This window comes from Bufo bufo, chromosome 5 (assembly GCF_905171765.1).
Source record: "Bufo bufo chromosome 5, aBufBuf1.1, whole genome shotgun sequence".
Taxonomy (NCBI): domain Eukaryota; kingdom Metazoa; phylum Chordata; class Amphibia; order Anura; family Bufonidae; genus Bufo; species Bufo bufo.
This window is the reverse complement of record NC_053393.1, coordinates 50,140,637-50,155,165: the sequence shown is the minus strand read 5'-3', so window position 1 is coordinate 50,155,165 and position 14,529 is coordinate 50,140,637. Positions and strand designations below refer to the sequence as shown.

Below are 14,529 nucleotides of genomic sequence, written 5' to 3'. Positions count from 1 at the left end.
AGCGCCGCTCCCCGTCATTGTACCCCTCAGATGCCACGTTTATACATGATCGTGAAATCTGAGTGTAAAATTAACAAGATCTCGGCTAAAATCCTGTGCGGCGCAAGATTACGTCATCACACCGGCTGGCATTGTGACGTATGACATCATCACGCTGGCCGGTGTGATGATGTAATCTCGCGCCGCACGGGATTTCGGCTGAGATCTTCAAGCAAGATGGCGGCGGCCGGGTCGTCGTGAGCAAATGGAGGAGGAAAGTTTGAATTTTTTAGTTTTTTGGACTATTTCAGGTTAAATCGATTTGCTGACACGAAGCACGAGGAAATTCGGCTTCTAGGCAAATCGAATTTATCCTGAAATTCAGATCGAATTCCACTTCATGGGATTCGATTCACTCATCTCTACTGATTACCATGTTACTGTGCTATTGTCACCAACCAAGCTACTAATCATGCCCTACCCAACAAGTTGCTGGTTATCCACTTTTGACAATCCCTTTTGTTAGAAGGATTCCCAGAAAATAGACATGTAGCCAATACTATCTTGACTGGACTAATGTCCTAACACAACAAAATCATGTTACATTAATACAACAAATCATTTTAAAATGACCATCCTGGTGTGTCTGGAGTCAGTATAATGCTGGCTACATCTGTGAGCTGATCACAGGGTGCTTCACTGATGAGACCTCCAGAATCAACTATAAACTGCAGTGAAACCCATCAGCAAATGTTCAATTCCCCTGCAGTGCCACTACAGGAGAAAAGAAGCATTACATGGTGATTAGGGAAATGTACAGTATAGTTGAGGCTGAACATAGAGGTAGGGGAGCATTAATACCCTAATTATATATAGGGGTTCTTGCTTGTAGTTAGAGATGACCTTGCGGTTCACCCGGCGGTCGTTTTGCGGCAAAGTTTGCTCGTTCGCTATTCGCCGAACATGCAAACACATGCCGATATTCACACGTGCCATATTTTTTTGCATAGTGCCGAACTTTGACCCATGACACATCCATCAGGTGGGACAGGACAGCCAAGTGAGACATTTCAGCACATGGACACACCCACAACCCTATAACAGAACCCGATCTGGCAGCTATTTTACATTATGTGTTTTGCTAGCGTAGGGAGAGGTTGCATTTTGGAGCAGGGACAGTTAGGGAAACCAAACGCTAGCTAATAGGGCCACAAAAGTCCTTTTAAGGACTGGTATAGGTGTGCTATCGATAAGTGTGATATAGAGGGGTGTGATATACTTATAATATACTTTCTAACATAGAAAGTATATCATAGTGCATTTGTGTTGTGCAGCAGTTGTGTGCGGTTCTGCTGAGATACCGCATCTAGATAGAGGGACAAATGCTACTGGAGTAACTAATTGCTATACCTTCTTCCACAAAATCCTGATTGAGGGATGCTATATACCTGTTTCTGTCTAATACTGATTGAGGGGTGCCATATACCTTCTTTCACAAAATACTGATTAAGGGGTGCTATTGCGATATACCTTCTTCTGCCAAATACTGATTGAGGGCTGCAATACACCTGCTTCCACAAAATACTGATTGAGGGGTGCATATACCTGTTTCCGCCAAATACTGATTGAGGGGTGCTATATACCAGTTTCTGCCAAATACTGATTGAGGGGTGCCATATACTTTCTTCCACAAAATACTGATTGAGGGGTGCGATACACCTGCTTCCACAAAATACTGATTGAGGGGTGCCATATACCTGTTTCCACCAAATACTGATTGAGGGGTGCTATATACCAGTTTCCGACAAATACTGATTGAGGGGTGCCATATACCTTCTTCCACAAAATACTGATTGATGGGTGCTACTGCTATATACCTTATTCCACCAAATACTGATTAAGGGCTGCGATACACCTGCTTCCACAAAATACTGATTAAGGGCTGCGATACACCTGCTTCCACAAAATACTGATTTAGGGGTGCTATTCCTATATAAATTTTTCCGCAAAATACTGATTGAGGGCTGCGATATACCTTCTTCCACAAATACTGCTCTTCTCAATGGACTTAGGCAGAGGGTCATTTAGAAAATGACAGGCAGAGGAAGAGGCAGACTATTCCGCAGGGATGTAGGGGTCAAGCAGGTGCACCAGGCCGGAGCCTAAGTGGGAAGTTGGAGAAGGCGCGTGCGATAACTTCAAAGGATGCACCAGAGTTGGTTGAGTGGCTCACTAAGCCTTCCGCTTCTGCACCCTCCTCATCCTCTGTATCTGCACCCTCCTCACTCTCTGCTGTGTGCACCCCCAAATACGCCACCACCATAGCCCCTCCACTCGAGTCAGAGGAATTATTTTCCCATCCATTCCCAGACCTTACTAATGTGCAGCCATTCTTGGCATCGGATCAGGAAGAGGAGGTAGCAACAGCCGCCACCCAGCGGTATGACGACAGTACCCAGATCAGCCCAAGGAAGGTGGTCCCCGCTGTTGCAGCCTACTCCGAGATCTCTAATGTCAGTGGTGGTGAAGGTGACGATGATGACGTGTCGATGGACGTCACGTGGGTGCCCACAAGAGAGGAAGTGGAGGGGAGTTCAGAGGGAGAGACGGAGCAGCAGATAGGGAGGAGAAGCAGGCAGAATTTGCAATGCACAGGAGGCAAAAAGAAGACTGCAAATGTACTGTATCTGGAAAGAGCCATCCACCATGCACGGTCACATCTTGCGCTCCCAGGAAGCCGGCACATAGCTCCGCAGTGTGGGCTTTTTTTAACGTGTCACCTGCTGATAATAGTGTTGCCATCTGGGGACGACCACCTTAATAAGGCACCTGGCCTCCCATCACAGAGCCCAGTGGGAGCAACACCGTCAGAACCCAGAAGGCCACGCTCCTGGCGCTCCACGTCCTGCCTCTTCTCCTTCTCCTCTCTCCTCCCATTTGTCCTCCACTCCACCTTCCACCGTGCCGTCGTCACGTTCATCTGGCACAAGGCAGGCTTACGTGGCCCAAATGTTTGAGCATAAAAAAATTATGACGCTGGATAATCCTCTTGCCCAACGGCTGAATGCTGGCTTGTTCGAACTGCTAGCCTGCCATATAAATTGGTGGACTCGGAGGCCTTTAGAAAATTTGTGGCCATTGGCACACCACAATGGAAGGTCCCCGGAAGGAAATATTTCTCCCAGAAGGGCATCCCAGAGATATATGGCCACGTTCAGCTACAAGTGAATGTATCTCTGGCACACAGTGTCGGTGCCAAGATACATCTGACCACAGACACGTGGTCTAGCAAACACGGGCAGGGAAGGTACATAACTTTTACTGCCCACTGGGTGAACCTTCTGATGGCCATCAAGCATGTAACCTGTGGCACCCGTGTGGATTTAGTGTTACCTCCTCGGATTGCATGCAGGCCTGCCTCTTCTTCTCCTCCTCCTACTCCATCCTTCGTCTCCTCCTCGGCTGACTCCGCTTTTTTTACATACCGCTTATTCCGCTGAACCAACCAAGCTCCGCAGAACCTATTCGACGTGCCAGGTGAGACGTTGCCATGCTGTGCTGCGGATGTTGTGCCTGGAAGCCAAGAGCCACACCGGTCCTGCACTCCTTTCAGCTCTGCGGTTTCAGGCCGATCAGTGGCTAACCCTGCTCAACTTGACAGTTGGTAAAGTGGTGTGCGACAATGGTGCCAATCTGCTTAGCGCGCTGAAACAGGGCGAAATGACACACTTGCCGTGCATGGCACACATCCTGAACTTAGTCGTGCAGCTATTCATTGCCAAATACCCTGGGGTCCAGGACATCTTGCGGCAGGCCAGGAAAATCTCTGGCCATTTTAGAAGATCTTACACGGCCATGGCTAGCCTTGCTGACGTTCAGCGGCGACACTTCTTGCCCTTTAGACATCTGATTTGTGACTGCCCGACGCACTGGAACTCCACCTTGTATATGCTTGATAGGCTGCTCTAGCAGAAATGTGCTGTTAACAACTACCTGTACAAACTCTGCGGCAGGACAGGTTCTGGAGAGCTTGTTTTTTTTTCACCCCACCAGTGGCTGCTCATGCGCGACACATGCAGACTTCTGCGGCCAGTTGATGAGATCACCCAACTGGTCAGTCTCAGCCAGGGCGCCATCAGTGACATCGTACCTTACGTCTTCTTTCTGGAGCGTGCATTGCGTCGTGTCATTGATCAAGCTATCGAGGAGCAGGAGCTGGAAGATGAGGAAGTCACAATGCTGAATGAATTCCCAGGGGGGGGGCTACTCCATCTGAGACAAGTCAGCAGAAGTCTGAAGAGGAGTCAGAGGAGGATGGTGGCTGGGGGGAGGAGGAGGAGCAAGAAGAGCAGGCTTTATACTTTTCGGGGATCCCAGGTGTTGTCCGTGGCTGGAGGAGGAGACCGAGAATGACATTCTCCTGGGCGAAGAGCAGGGCCCAGGGCGCTCCACTGCTTCCAATTTAGTGCAAATGGGGGCCTTCATGCTCCTGTGTTTGAAGAGGGACCCCTGTATAAAAAGCATAAAGGTCAAGGACCTGTACTGGGTGGCAACTTACTTAGACCCCTGGTACAAACACAAAATGGCAGATATGTTACCAGCATCACAGAGGGCTGTCAGAATGCAGCATTTCCAGGCCTTGTTGCGAGAGATACTGCATTCTGCTGTTGCGGGCACTGGCAGAGGAATTTCCACCCACAGCGAAACAGGTGTGGCTACCAATCCTACTTCGCCTGCAAAAAGAGGGCAGTTTGAAGATGTGTTGGTCACTTCATATATGAGATCATTCTTGCAGCCAACCATTCAACAGCCGCCCTACGGATCCAGCCTCACGGAACGCCTCGATCGACAGGTGTCCAACTACATCGGGTTAACGGCCGATGTGGACGCTCTGGGTGTGCAGGCTTGACCTGTGGCCAGAGCTGGCACAATTTGCCATGGAACTCTTGGCTAGCCCCTCGCCGAGTGTCCTGTCCGAAAGGATATTCAGCGCAGCAGGGGGTATCGTGACCGATAAGCGCACTCGACTACCTCACATTTTAAAAAATGAATGAGGCATGGATCTCGGAGGAATTCAACACCTGTGATAACCACGTGTAATTGAATTTCCTCATGCTAGCCCACACATATCCACCACCACACAGAACAAAGAATGGTTCTTGCCTTATGTATATACAGCGGCATAAAAGGACTTTTATGTCAGGTGAATGCCTAATTTTTGGGGCCTGTACTGGCCGACAGTTTCATCCTGTGACCGCCTAATGCACCTCCCGCCACAGAATCCAAAGTTCTGTGCTGTCAGGTGAATGCCTATTGGCTAATTTTTGGGGCCTGTACTGGCCGACAGTTAATTTTTCTTTCTCTAGCCACATAATCACACCCTTGTCTCACTCCTCTGCCTCTCATTATGGTGGCATATGAACCGCATTCACCATATGGACCTTCTAAAGTCACAAGGTCATGTGACTGTGCCCCCCACCCCGTACTGAGCCCCCCACCCCGTACTGTGCCCCCTTATACCCTGCATTGTGCCCCCTTACCACACCCTGTGCAGTGCCCCTAGTCATTCCCTGTACTGTGTCCTCTTATACTCTTTTATCCGCTCACGGTATGGCGGTGTTAACCGGTCACTGTACAGAGGTGTTATCCGGTCAATGTATGGCGGTGGTATCCAATAACTGGATGACCATAACTGTATCCCTTTCCCTGCCCACGCCATCCTTTTTTAGACCTGGCATGAGCAGAGAAAATATGCAGATTGCGGTGCTAAGGACCTTTGCGCCACAATCTGTGTCAGAAATACGCCTAACATAGACGTATTTCAATATAATAAATGACCACCTAATTGTATTCTTATTCGGGGGTAGGGTTAATATCTTTATATTATATAGATTCTAGTGTATTATACTGTGCCCTGTATTTCCCAGTAGAAAATGATTCTTGGGAAACACAGTCCTCATCCCTGACCACCAGGACCAGGTAGCGCTCTGTCAGTACATGACGGCCTCCCCTCTCCGCCACGCTTCTCCGCTGTGTACTGGTGCTTATTCTGACACTACGGCTGGGTTCACATCCTATTTATGCCATCCATTTAATGCTTACCAAAAATGTATGCGTTAACAGATGCCTCAGACTGATGCTGTACATTGGCGTCCGTTCACCATACAGCTCCATGGTAGAAAAAAAAATTATGTTAACGTATGCATTTTTTTTAATGGACTGCAGGATACAAAAACGTGGAGTGCTGCACATTTGTATACATCAAACCGATAGGAAATAACATTTTTCTAGGCTCCAGCAGGGCACATTTTTGAGAGTTTCCCTTTAAGACGCTTAAAAATGGCCCCTGATTAAAATACATATTTTTTGTGGGAATTTTTGCCATTGATACCCCTCTGGGCTATCACTGTCCATGTTGTGGGACTATTTGTGCACTTCTTGTAAGTATTTGGTGGCTGCAAATATGACCTGAAGGTTTTTCAGGTTCGCCTGCCATTAAAGTGAATGGGGCCCGCCATGAACGCGTGGTTCGCGAACATTTGTTCGTCCATAACTACTTGTAGTTTCTTATGTTCATGTGCAAAAAAAAGTCTGTTTGGGATTACATGAAGAGTCAAAAGGATTGGAGCAAGGCTATCTCCACAGAAGATCTATGGTAAGTTCTCCAAGATGTTTGGAACAACCTCCCTGCCAAGGTCCTTCAAAAACTGTATGTAATTTATCTACATAGAAGAACTGATACTGTTTTGAAAGGCAAAGGTGGGGCTGAGGCACACCAAATATTGTTTGGAATTAGATTTCACTTTGCATTTTGTTAATTGACAAAAATAAACTAACAATTTTTATTGAGAAAGCATTGTTAGGCCTCATGCACACGATCGTGGTGTGTTTTGCAGTCCGCAAATCGCGGATCTGCAAAACACGGATGCCGTACGTGCGCATTCCGCAATTTGCGGAACGGCATGGACAGCCTTCAATATAAATGCCTATTCTTGTCCTCAAAGCGCGGACAAGAATAGGACATGTTGTATTTTTTTTAGCGGGGCCACGGAACGGAGCAACGGATGCGGACAGCACACGGAGTGCTGTCCGCATCTTTTGCGGCCCCATTGAAGTGAATGGGTCCGCATCGGCTCGGATGCGGACCAAAACAACGGCCGTGTGCATGAGGCCTTATTTTGCAAGATTTTTTCCACATCTGCCTAAAACCTTTGCACAGTACTGACTATCAGTATTACTAATGTTACCTGTATACACGCTAATGTAACCTTCATGCATGATGATGCCTACTACTTACTGTACCTAGATAGAACCTACATACAAGCTTGAAACGTGTCTGTTACCTATAGACATGCCAATGTCTGCATATATGCTTGAGACTGTACTTCTGCCACTTGCATATCGATAGGCTCATGGCCTGGTGACTGCCTGCCTCTATGATTTGAACCTCAGAAGTGTGTGATACCGATATGAAAGGGTCAAACCATTTGCTGATTTCAGACCATCAGAGATGATTCTACCTCTGGGACTCCAACTGATATAGGTTACCGATAATTCTCAATAATATTTTTCAAAAGGCAAAAAGATTTTCTCAATAGAATCATAAACCTCATTAATAATTTATTCAAGATTAAGAATACAATGAAATGACTAAACCTGGCTAAAAGACACTCACCAGTGTGAGAATTTAAGTGCATTTCTAAAGCCCTTGCATTAGAAAAACTTTTTGTGCACTGTGGGAATGGGCAGACACTGGGCATCTGCTGGGAACTGTCCTCATTGTCCTCAGGGAGCTGAGATGATTCCCTCTGACGACCGCTGCAGTAGTACATCAGGTGAGCTTGCAAGTTACGTTCACTCCTGTACCAAATGCCACAGGATTTGCAAGGGAAGATGTCTTCTGCAAATTAACAGAAAACAGAGAAACTTTTTGAAAACTGTTGCTTATCCCTCCAATTACTCTTGCCCTTGCATAGCCGGCTAATGCCTTTCCCAGCCGGAGCCCGTAATGGAACCCAGCCTGTTTCTGGCATGAGTGCTGGAATTCGGATCATGCCGGAAACAGGCCGGATCCCTGCCAGGTTCCATTATAGTCAAAGGGGCATGGCAGTGCTCCAGCCTTTTCCAGCTATATGATGAACTCCACCAGGCTGCTCCTCTGCCGGAACAGCCTGCGGGATGGTTGTAACGCTGGTGTGAAACTAGCCTTATGCAGAATGTCAATTTACCCACTGTTACCATGTAACTCTTATCAAGAACCAGAATTTACCACGCTTGTCCACCTTAGCAAATTTTGTAAAATTACGCTAACATATTATGTGCTGATAGGCAATAAGGACTCATTTTATTCTCCTCTTAAAGGGGTTCTTCAGGCTTTTCATATTGATGACCTATCCTCAGGATAGGTCATCGATATCAGATCGGCGGAGGTCCGACACCCGGCACCCCTACTGATCAGCTGTGTGAAGGGAAGGCGCGTGTAGTGTGAATGTGCCGTTTCCTGTCTCTCTTCACGCTTAATGTCTATGGCAAAGCAGCAGCGAGCAGGAAGGGAGAAGTGCGGCGGCACGTGTACACTGCGTGTGCCGTCTCCTCATACAGCTGATCGGCGGGGTTGCCGGGTGTCGTACCCCCGCCGAATATTAAAAGCCCAGAAGAACCCCTTTAATTAATCAACAGCCATAATATGATCTGCCATTGCCGCTGTACCCTGAACAGTAGTATGAGCCTCGACCACAAATTCTACTTATTTCATAATTGCCTACAAAAAGTACAAAACTGGCATCAGTCATTACTAAGCCCCGAGCACTTGACATATGGTCGCATTTCCTTTCTGTGCAATATTGATTTTTCATCTGGGCATTTGTCAGCATCTTTATGTCTAGTCCGTTATTTCATGTAATGCTCAAATACAAACATGAAGTTTACAAAGTGCATGAAGTTCACAAAGTACAGATGCTGTATTTTTGAGTTTCTCACAGCTGTGACGTTTGGTAGATAGAAAAGTTTTGCTTGCACCAAGTTGGCATGGAAATGTACTCTATCACATGAATATCGATATATAGATCTATAGGTCTTCTCAAAAAGATTTCAAAAACTTCAAAAATCTTGTCGTGCATATGACACCTACTGTTGACAATGGCTGTAGGCAAGATAGACGCCATAGCTGCTTGTTGAGGAAGCAATTGTATTGAGTCCAACAGGCGAGCTGGATACATTCCCTCTGTAAGAGTCATTTGAGTGGCAGCTTGTAGCCTTGAGTCAAAATCCACAACAAAGGCAATTAACTCCTCGCCCTCAGCAATAGACTTGGTCGCTGTACACCACAGTTGTCCTCCTGTAAGCACAAATGAAAGAGTTTACTGTCAAAAGCAAAATAAGTCTAAGTGTCAAATAGGAATTAGAGAAAATTGCTGTAAATCTCAAGGTTGTACAGATTTCAGAATTGCTGTGTTAACCCAAGAGACCAATAACCAAAAGTGTAAACAGCTTTTTGAAAAGGTTTCCTAGATTTCAACAGGGGTTATGTGGCTTACGGCACTCCAACAGCTATCCTAGATCTCCCTGATGGATCAGCCATGGATGCTGGGAATTGTAATTTGACGACTGGTTAAAAGGTTGGAACCTGGATTTATTATCCCATGATTAATGTAAAAAATGAAAATCAGACATCATATAGTACATGGCAATCTCTTTCTAACAAAGCTAGAACCAGCCCTGTACCTCACATGGGTCCAGACATCTCCTCATGCATTGCTCCAGTTTCTCTGCTAGATTTGTATTAAGTTACCAGCTCAAGGGGAGTGTCCATTCTCAGATGGCGTGTCCTTCTGCCTCAGCTGGTGACAGTTGAGCGATGGAACTGAGCATGTGTGTCCAACTCAGTGAGGTGGACAGAGAAATTAGAAAAAGAGCATGAAGCAGGTGGCGCTATACAGATTTCATTGAATAACTAATTGTTTAATTACATGCAATTCCAAAAGTATTCAGATCCAGACACTGGTTTGAAAAATGTAGAATATTTTTCGTGGGACAACCCCTGTAATATACAGAATTAGCTTGTCTAGGCTTTCCTGTTACCAGAGGAGATGTTTGTATTTCTTCCATATTCTACCATTGTTTCTCACTTGTAAGCAAACATTTCTTTTAACTTTGCCCCTTCCCAGGGTAGCCAAAAATATTCCTGTCCCTGAAGATTTGACATTACATAGACACAGGCAGAAGCCCTGATTTTCCTGATTCTTCCCTGATGGTGGATGTCGATGGAAAGAAGGATCGGGTGGCATGTTAGATTTTAACATACCCAATCTTTTGTTCTCATGTGAAATTTCCAACAGAGGTTCCTGGCAGCAGCTTGCTGCCCTCTGAGAACATATATACACTAGACCTAGGAACAGCTGTCTTCTGAATGAACGTATCTAAGGTGTATGCCCACCTTAAGAAAAGCATAAGGGGCAATTCAATTAACAATATACATAGATATTCATGTATTTATAAATATTGTAATATCATCCAAAAGGAGCCCCCTGTTATGATAATATTTTACACTCTAAGGAATGAGCTTAAAGTGGTGTTCAAATATCTATCATTTATAACATATAGGTAGGGACCCCAGGAACAAAAGACAACATAGCTCTCTTTGGGATGGGCCACAGCTGCCATAGCAGACAACGGGCTTGGACCATAGAAGAATTGGGCTGGCTTATTAATATTGTCAAATAGTTAGTGTAAACTTAGACAAGACCAGGGTTCAGCAATCTCCGGCATTCCAGTTGTTATGAAATTACAACTCCCAGCATGCTCCTTCTCTTTCTATAGGTGTTCGAAGAACAAGCGAGAATATGTGTATGTTGGGAGCTGTAGTTTCACAACAGATGGAGTGACGGAGGTTAATGACCCTTGGACTAGACAATCTTGAACTGCACCAGATTTCTCATAGCTGCTGATGCTGGATGATAACTCTATCTAGTTTTTATATGACCTATTTGTTGGATGAATTACTCCAAAAAATTTGCCAACTTTATGGCACATTTTTGGTGCTTGTTGACACCTTTGAATCCACACACTTTTTCTAGAAAGCCATGTCATCTTTTAACTAAGTCATAGCTCGTTGTCAGACAAGGCATAAAAATGCCTAAACCAGTGTAAGGCATGTACACCAGTGTTGTGGTACAAATTGCACCATAATTCTGGAGCGCTTTTAATAGTAAATTTGCCCGATTGTGTCCGGAAATAAAAATGACGTGGGGCCGCTACCCTGGTTCCTTTATTCTTATAAAAATCAGGGTTTCAGCAGCAATCACACATCGACGAACCGTATGTCTCTTTTTCGAACATTGATAATTATCAACAAATGCAAAATGGATAAAACAAATACTTTTTTATGAATAAACCATTTCAGTTATTTACATAAAATGCACCCATAAAAGCTCTCACAAAAATTACATTGAACCATGTTGGTCTACAGTGAACTGTGTCATAATGTGAAGTTCCTACCATTTATAAAAACCACTGCCCGAGCATAACCCATTGTATCTGACAACCAATGTGGCCCATCCACAAGCATTTTTCAAAAATCTAAGAAATTATATGTAACGGAAAAAACTGTTGCCAATGGTCCAGTGAACAAATGTCATAACCTGAAGCTCCTGAATAAAAATGCAAAATCTAGATAGATCTCCCACCTACAGTATGATGTGCCATTTATAATACTGGCAGTGTAACAGGGAGCCGGCGGTGCTCTCCCTCCTTGCAGCACCGCCGGAGTCCCGCTGATAGAGAGGGAGGAGGAGCCGGCGTCAGACGTGGCCAGCGTCCTCATCTCCCTGGTAACAAGGTGGTGGGGAGGACCTGGCGGCGCACGCTTCCTTAGCGCGGCTGGCGTCCTCCATCCCCTAGGCAACGAGCAGAGGCAGGGACGAGCGCCGACGGATATCAGTTGGCGCTTAGAGTTTTGGCTGGGGCTGACGCAGGGTCACGTGACGCTGGCCACGTTACGTGAACATTCAGTCTGGCCTATTTAACAGGCAACTTGTGTGATTGGTCTTACTACTCACTTGCGTTTTCCTGCATGTATGATTTTGTCATCTTGACCTCGGCTTGTATTTGACTCCAGATCTTGTGTAATCCCTTTGTACTGATGTGGCCTCCTGGCTCCTGACCTCAACTTGTATTTGACCTCAATCTTGTGTAATCCTTTTGTATTGACATGATCTCCCGTCTCCTTCCCTCGATTTGTATTTGACATTGATCCTGTGTTATTCCTTTGTACTGACGTGACCTCCTGGCACTTGACCTCAGCTTCCATAGTGTTCTGATTTTGCTTACAGTTTGTTATTTGCTTGTTTGGTTTCTACCCAGCGTGGTAGCTTACCTTTCTTCTTTTCTTCCACCTTTTTCCCTTCCTGTAGGCCCCTGCACATACTTAAGCCAGGGACTGCCGTCCAGTTGTGCACCGTCGGTTAGGACGGACCGTGCAAGTAGGTAGGGATAGTGGTGTGGGTGGAGCTCAGGGCTGCACTTATCCCCACCATTTGTGACAGGTAGCTTCTTATGTGGTGGGTGACCGAGTCAGCCCCTTTAGGCACCATGTTATGGACATTTCCATTATTCTGTTCCTCACCAAGAGGAATCTACCGCTCAATCCATTGGGGAATGTCATTTTAACTTGGCGGCGACTCCTGGGAGACCAATTTTCTAGGTGGCCATGCTTTGTGAAAATTATTATATTGTAATCATATTCAAGAAGCATGCTTTATCAAGATCAATGACAGTTTAATCCTTTGTCGTAGATCTTTCCCAGCATTCACAGTCAGAGCTCTACTGTCTTTCTAAGACCCCCACCCATGCTCCCTGATGACCATTTGACAATCCTAACCTGCCAAGAAGACGTAGTGGTGACCATGCACGCGGTTCTCTAAGGGGGTCACTTGTCCAGTTGTCTCCATTACACCCATGGACTTCACTGGAGGGGTTCACATGCACGTGCAGCCAAATTTCATATGTACATATAGTTGTGATGGGAGGACAGGTTGGCTTATGGTGTGATGGGGGAGCAACCACCAACCTAAATCTGGCCCTATTCTAATTACTAAGTTACCAGTGTAGACGAGTGCTGATAGATCATCTCCCTCATACAACTTAATTAGGACATTTACAGCCCCCCCATGTAATCAACCTGATCTTCTAACGATATTTTACTCACGTCCCCCAGCGCCGATTCATTTACAGTTTAGTATTCCAATTTATTTTCAAAGAAAATTCAATGTTTAAAAGTCGAAGCAACTTTAAGTACTAAAAAGTCTAAATGATGCTCTTTCTTTTTCTTTTTGTTTTATCTCATCCCTTAACTGTAAATGATGGCATCCTCACGGGACAGCGCATTAAAAACTAGATTATGTCTGATGTATTAATGAGTTGAAGGAAGAAACTAATTTGTTTAACTTGTTTAGGCACAAAACAAATCACTTAAATGGTGTTATCTGTAATTCCAGACATAGGTATAAATCCATATCTGCTGTGGTTGGAATAATATCCCATACTGTAGCGTTTCCATGGCTGGTGCATGTGCTATAGTAGACGCTGTATTCACTATGCAAGGGAAAAGAGTATCCATTTTGATAAGTAATATTGCAGTGTTTATCTTCGGAGATAACTGCCTTTTAAACTTCACTTCATTTTTCTCCTCAAAGAGATTACAGTTTTAAAACAACTTATTACAGGAATCTGCTGGCAGAGATAAGGCCAGATGATACGTCGGAGCTAAATTGCAAAAAAATAAAAAAAATTTGGACACTCTTTAACGGGAAATACTAAACAATTAATTTACTGTTTCTGATTGCTTTCAAAGATGAGAAAGGAAATATTTAAGAAAACAACATTTTTACTGAAGTGTTTAAGAGGTGGATTTTATTCTCCACCCTAAACAGTGGGGAAAAAAGCATCTGCAAAGGAAAAAAGTGAACTTGTCATTGTTATTATTTTGTATCTATATTGTATCACTCAGTAAAAATATTTGAATTCTATTTTGTTACAATGTATGATTATTATTGTTACTTGTAATCAGTGTTATTATCATATTAATTATAATCGTATTTATTGCTGCTACTTCTATAGCATGAACACATTTCGCAGTGACATTCACATCAGTCCCTGTCCTCAAGGGCACTAACAAACTTTTTTCAGTACATTAGAGATATTTACATATGATACCATTTAAAGAGAAGCTGTCACCATTCCCAACACGTCTGTTTTGGCAAATACTTGTAATAACAATTCTGAAGCATCTATTCTTATGACTCTATGATGTGTCATTCCTTAATTCTTACTTTTGGGAGTTATGAATGAATTATGAATGAATTGCTAGCAGTCTGCGATGAAGGTCCAGATGGGTGTTACCAGTTTGAGGTGTGTCCCTGCACGGTCTGACACTGGCAGCATTGATCGTGTCAGACTGTGCAGGGACACATCCCCAACTGGTAACACCCATCTGGACCTTCATCGCAGACTGCTAGTAATTCATTCATAACTTCTAGCAGGAATAATAAAGGA

The 14,529-nt window shown here is 44.7% G+C and overlaps 1 protein-coding gene across 2 annotated transcripts in view; it reads right to left on the bottom strand.

The window, feature by feature from the left end:
* ZFPM2 (zinc finger protein, FOG family member 2) overlaps window positions 1-14,529 on the bottom strand; it is a 444,211-nt gene that overhangs the window by 6,723 nt on the left and 422,959 nt on the right. For both annotated transcript variants that reach the window (XM_040433018.1, XM_040433019.1), the window contains exons 6-7: window positions 9,110-9,316; window positions 7,655-7,879 (exon numbers count right to left, since the gene is read on the bottom strand). In XM_040433018.1, coding sequence (XP_040288952.1) covers window positions 7,655-7,879; window positions 9,110-9,316 — 432 coding nt within the window. The remainder of the gene's footprint in view (window positions 1-7,654; window positions 7,880-9,109; window positions 9,317-14,529) is intronic.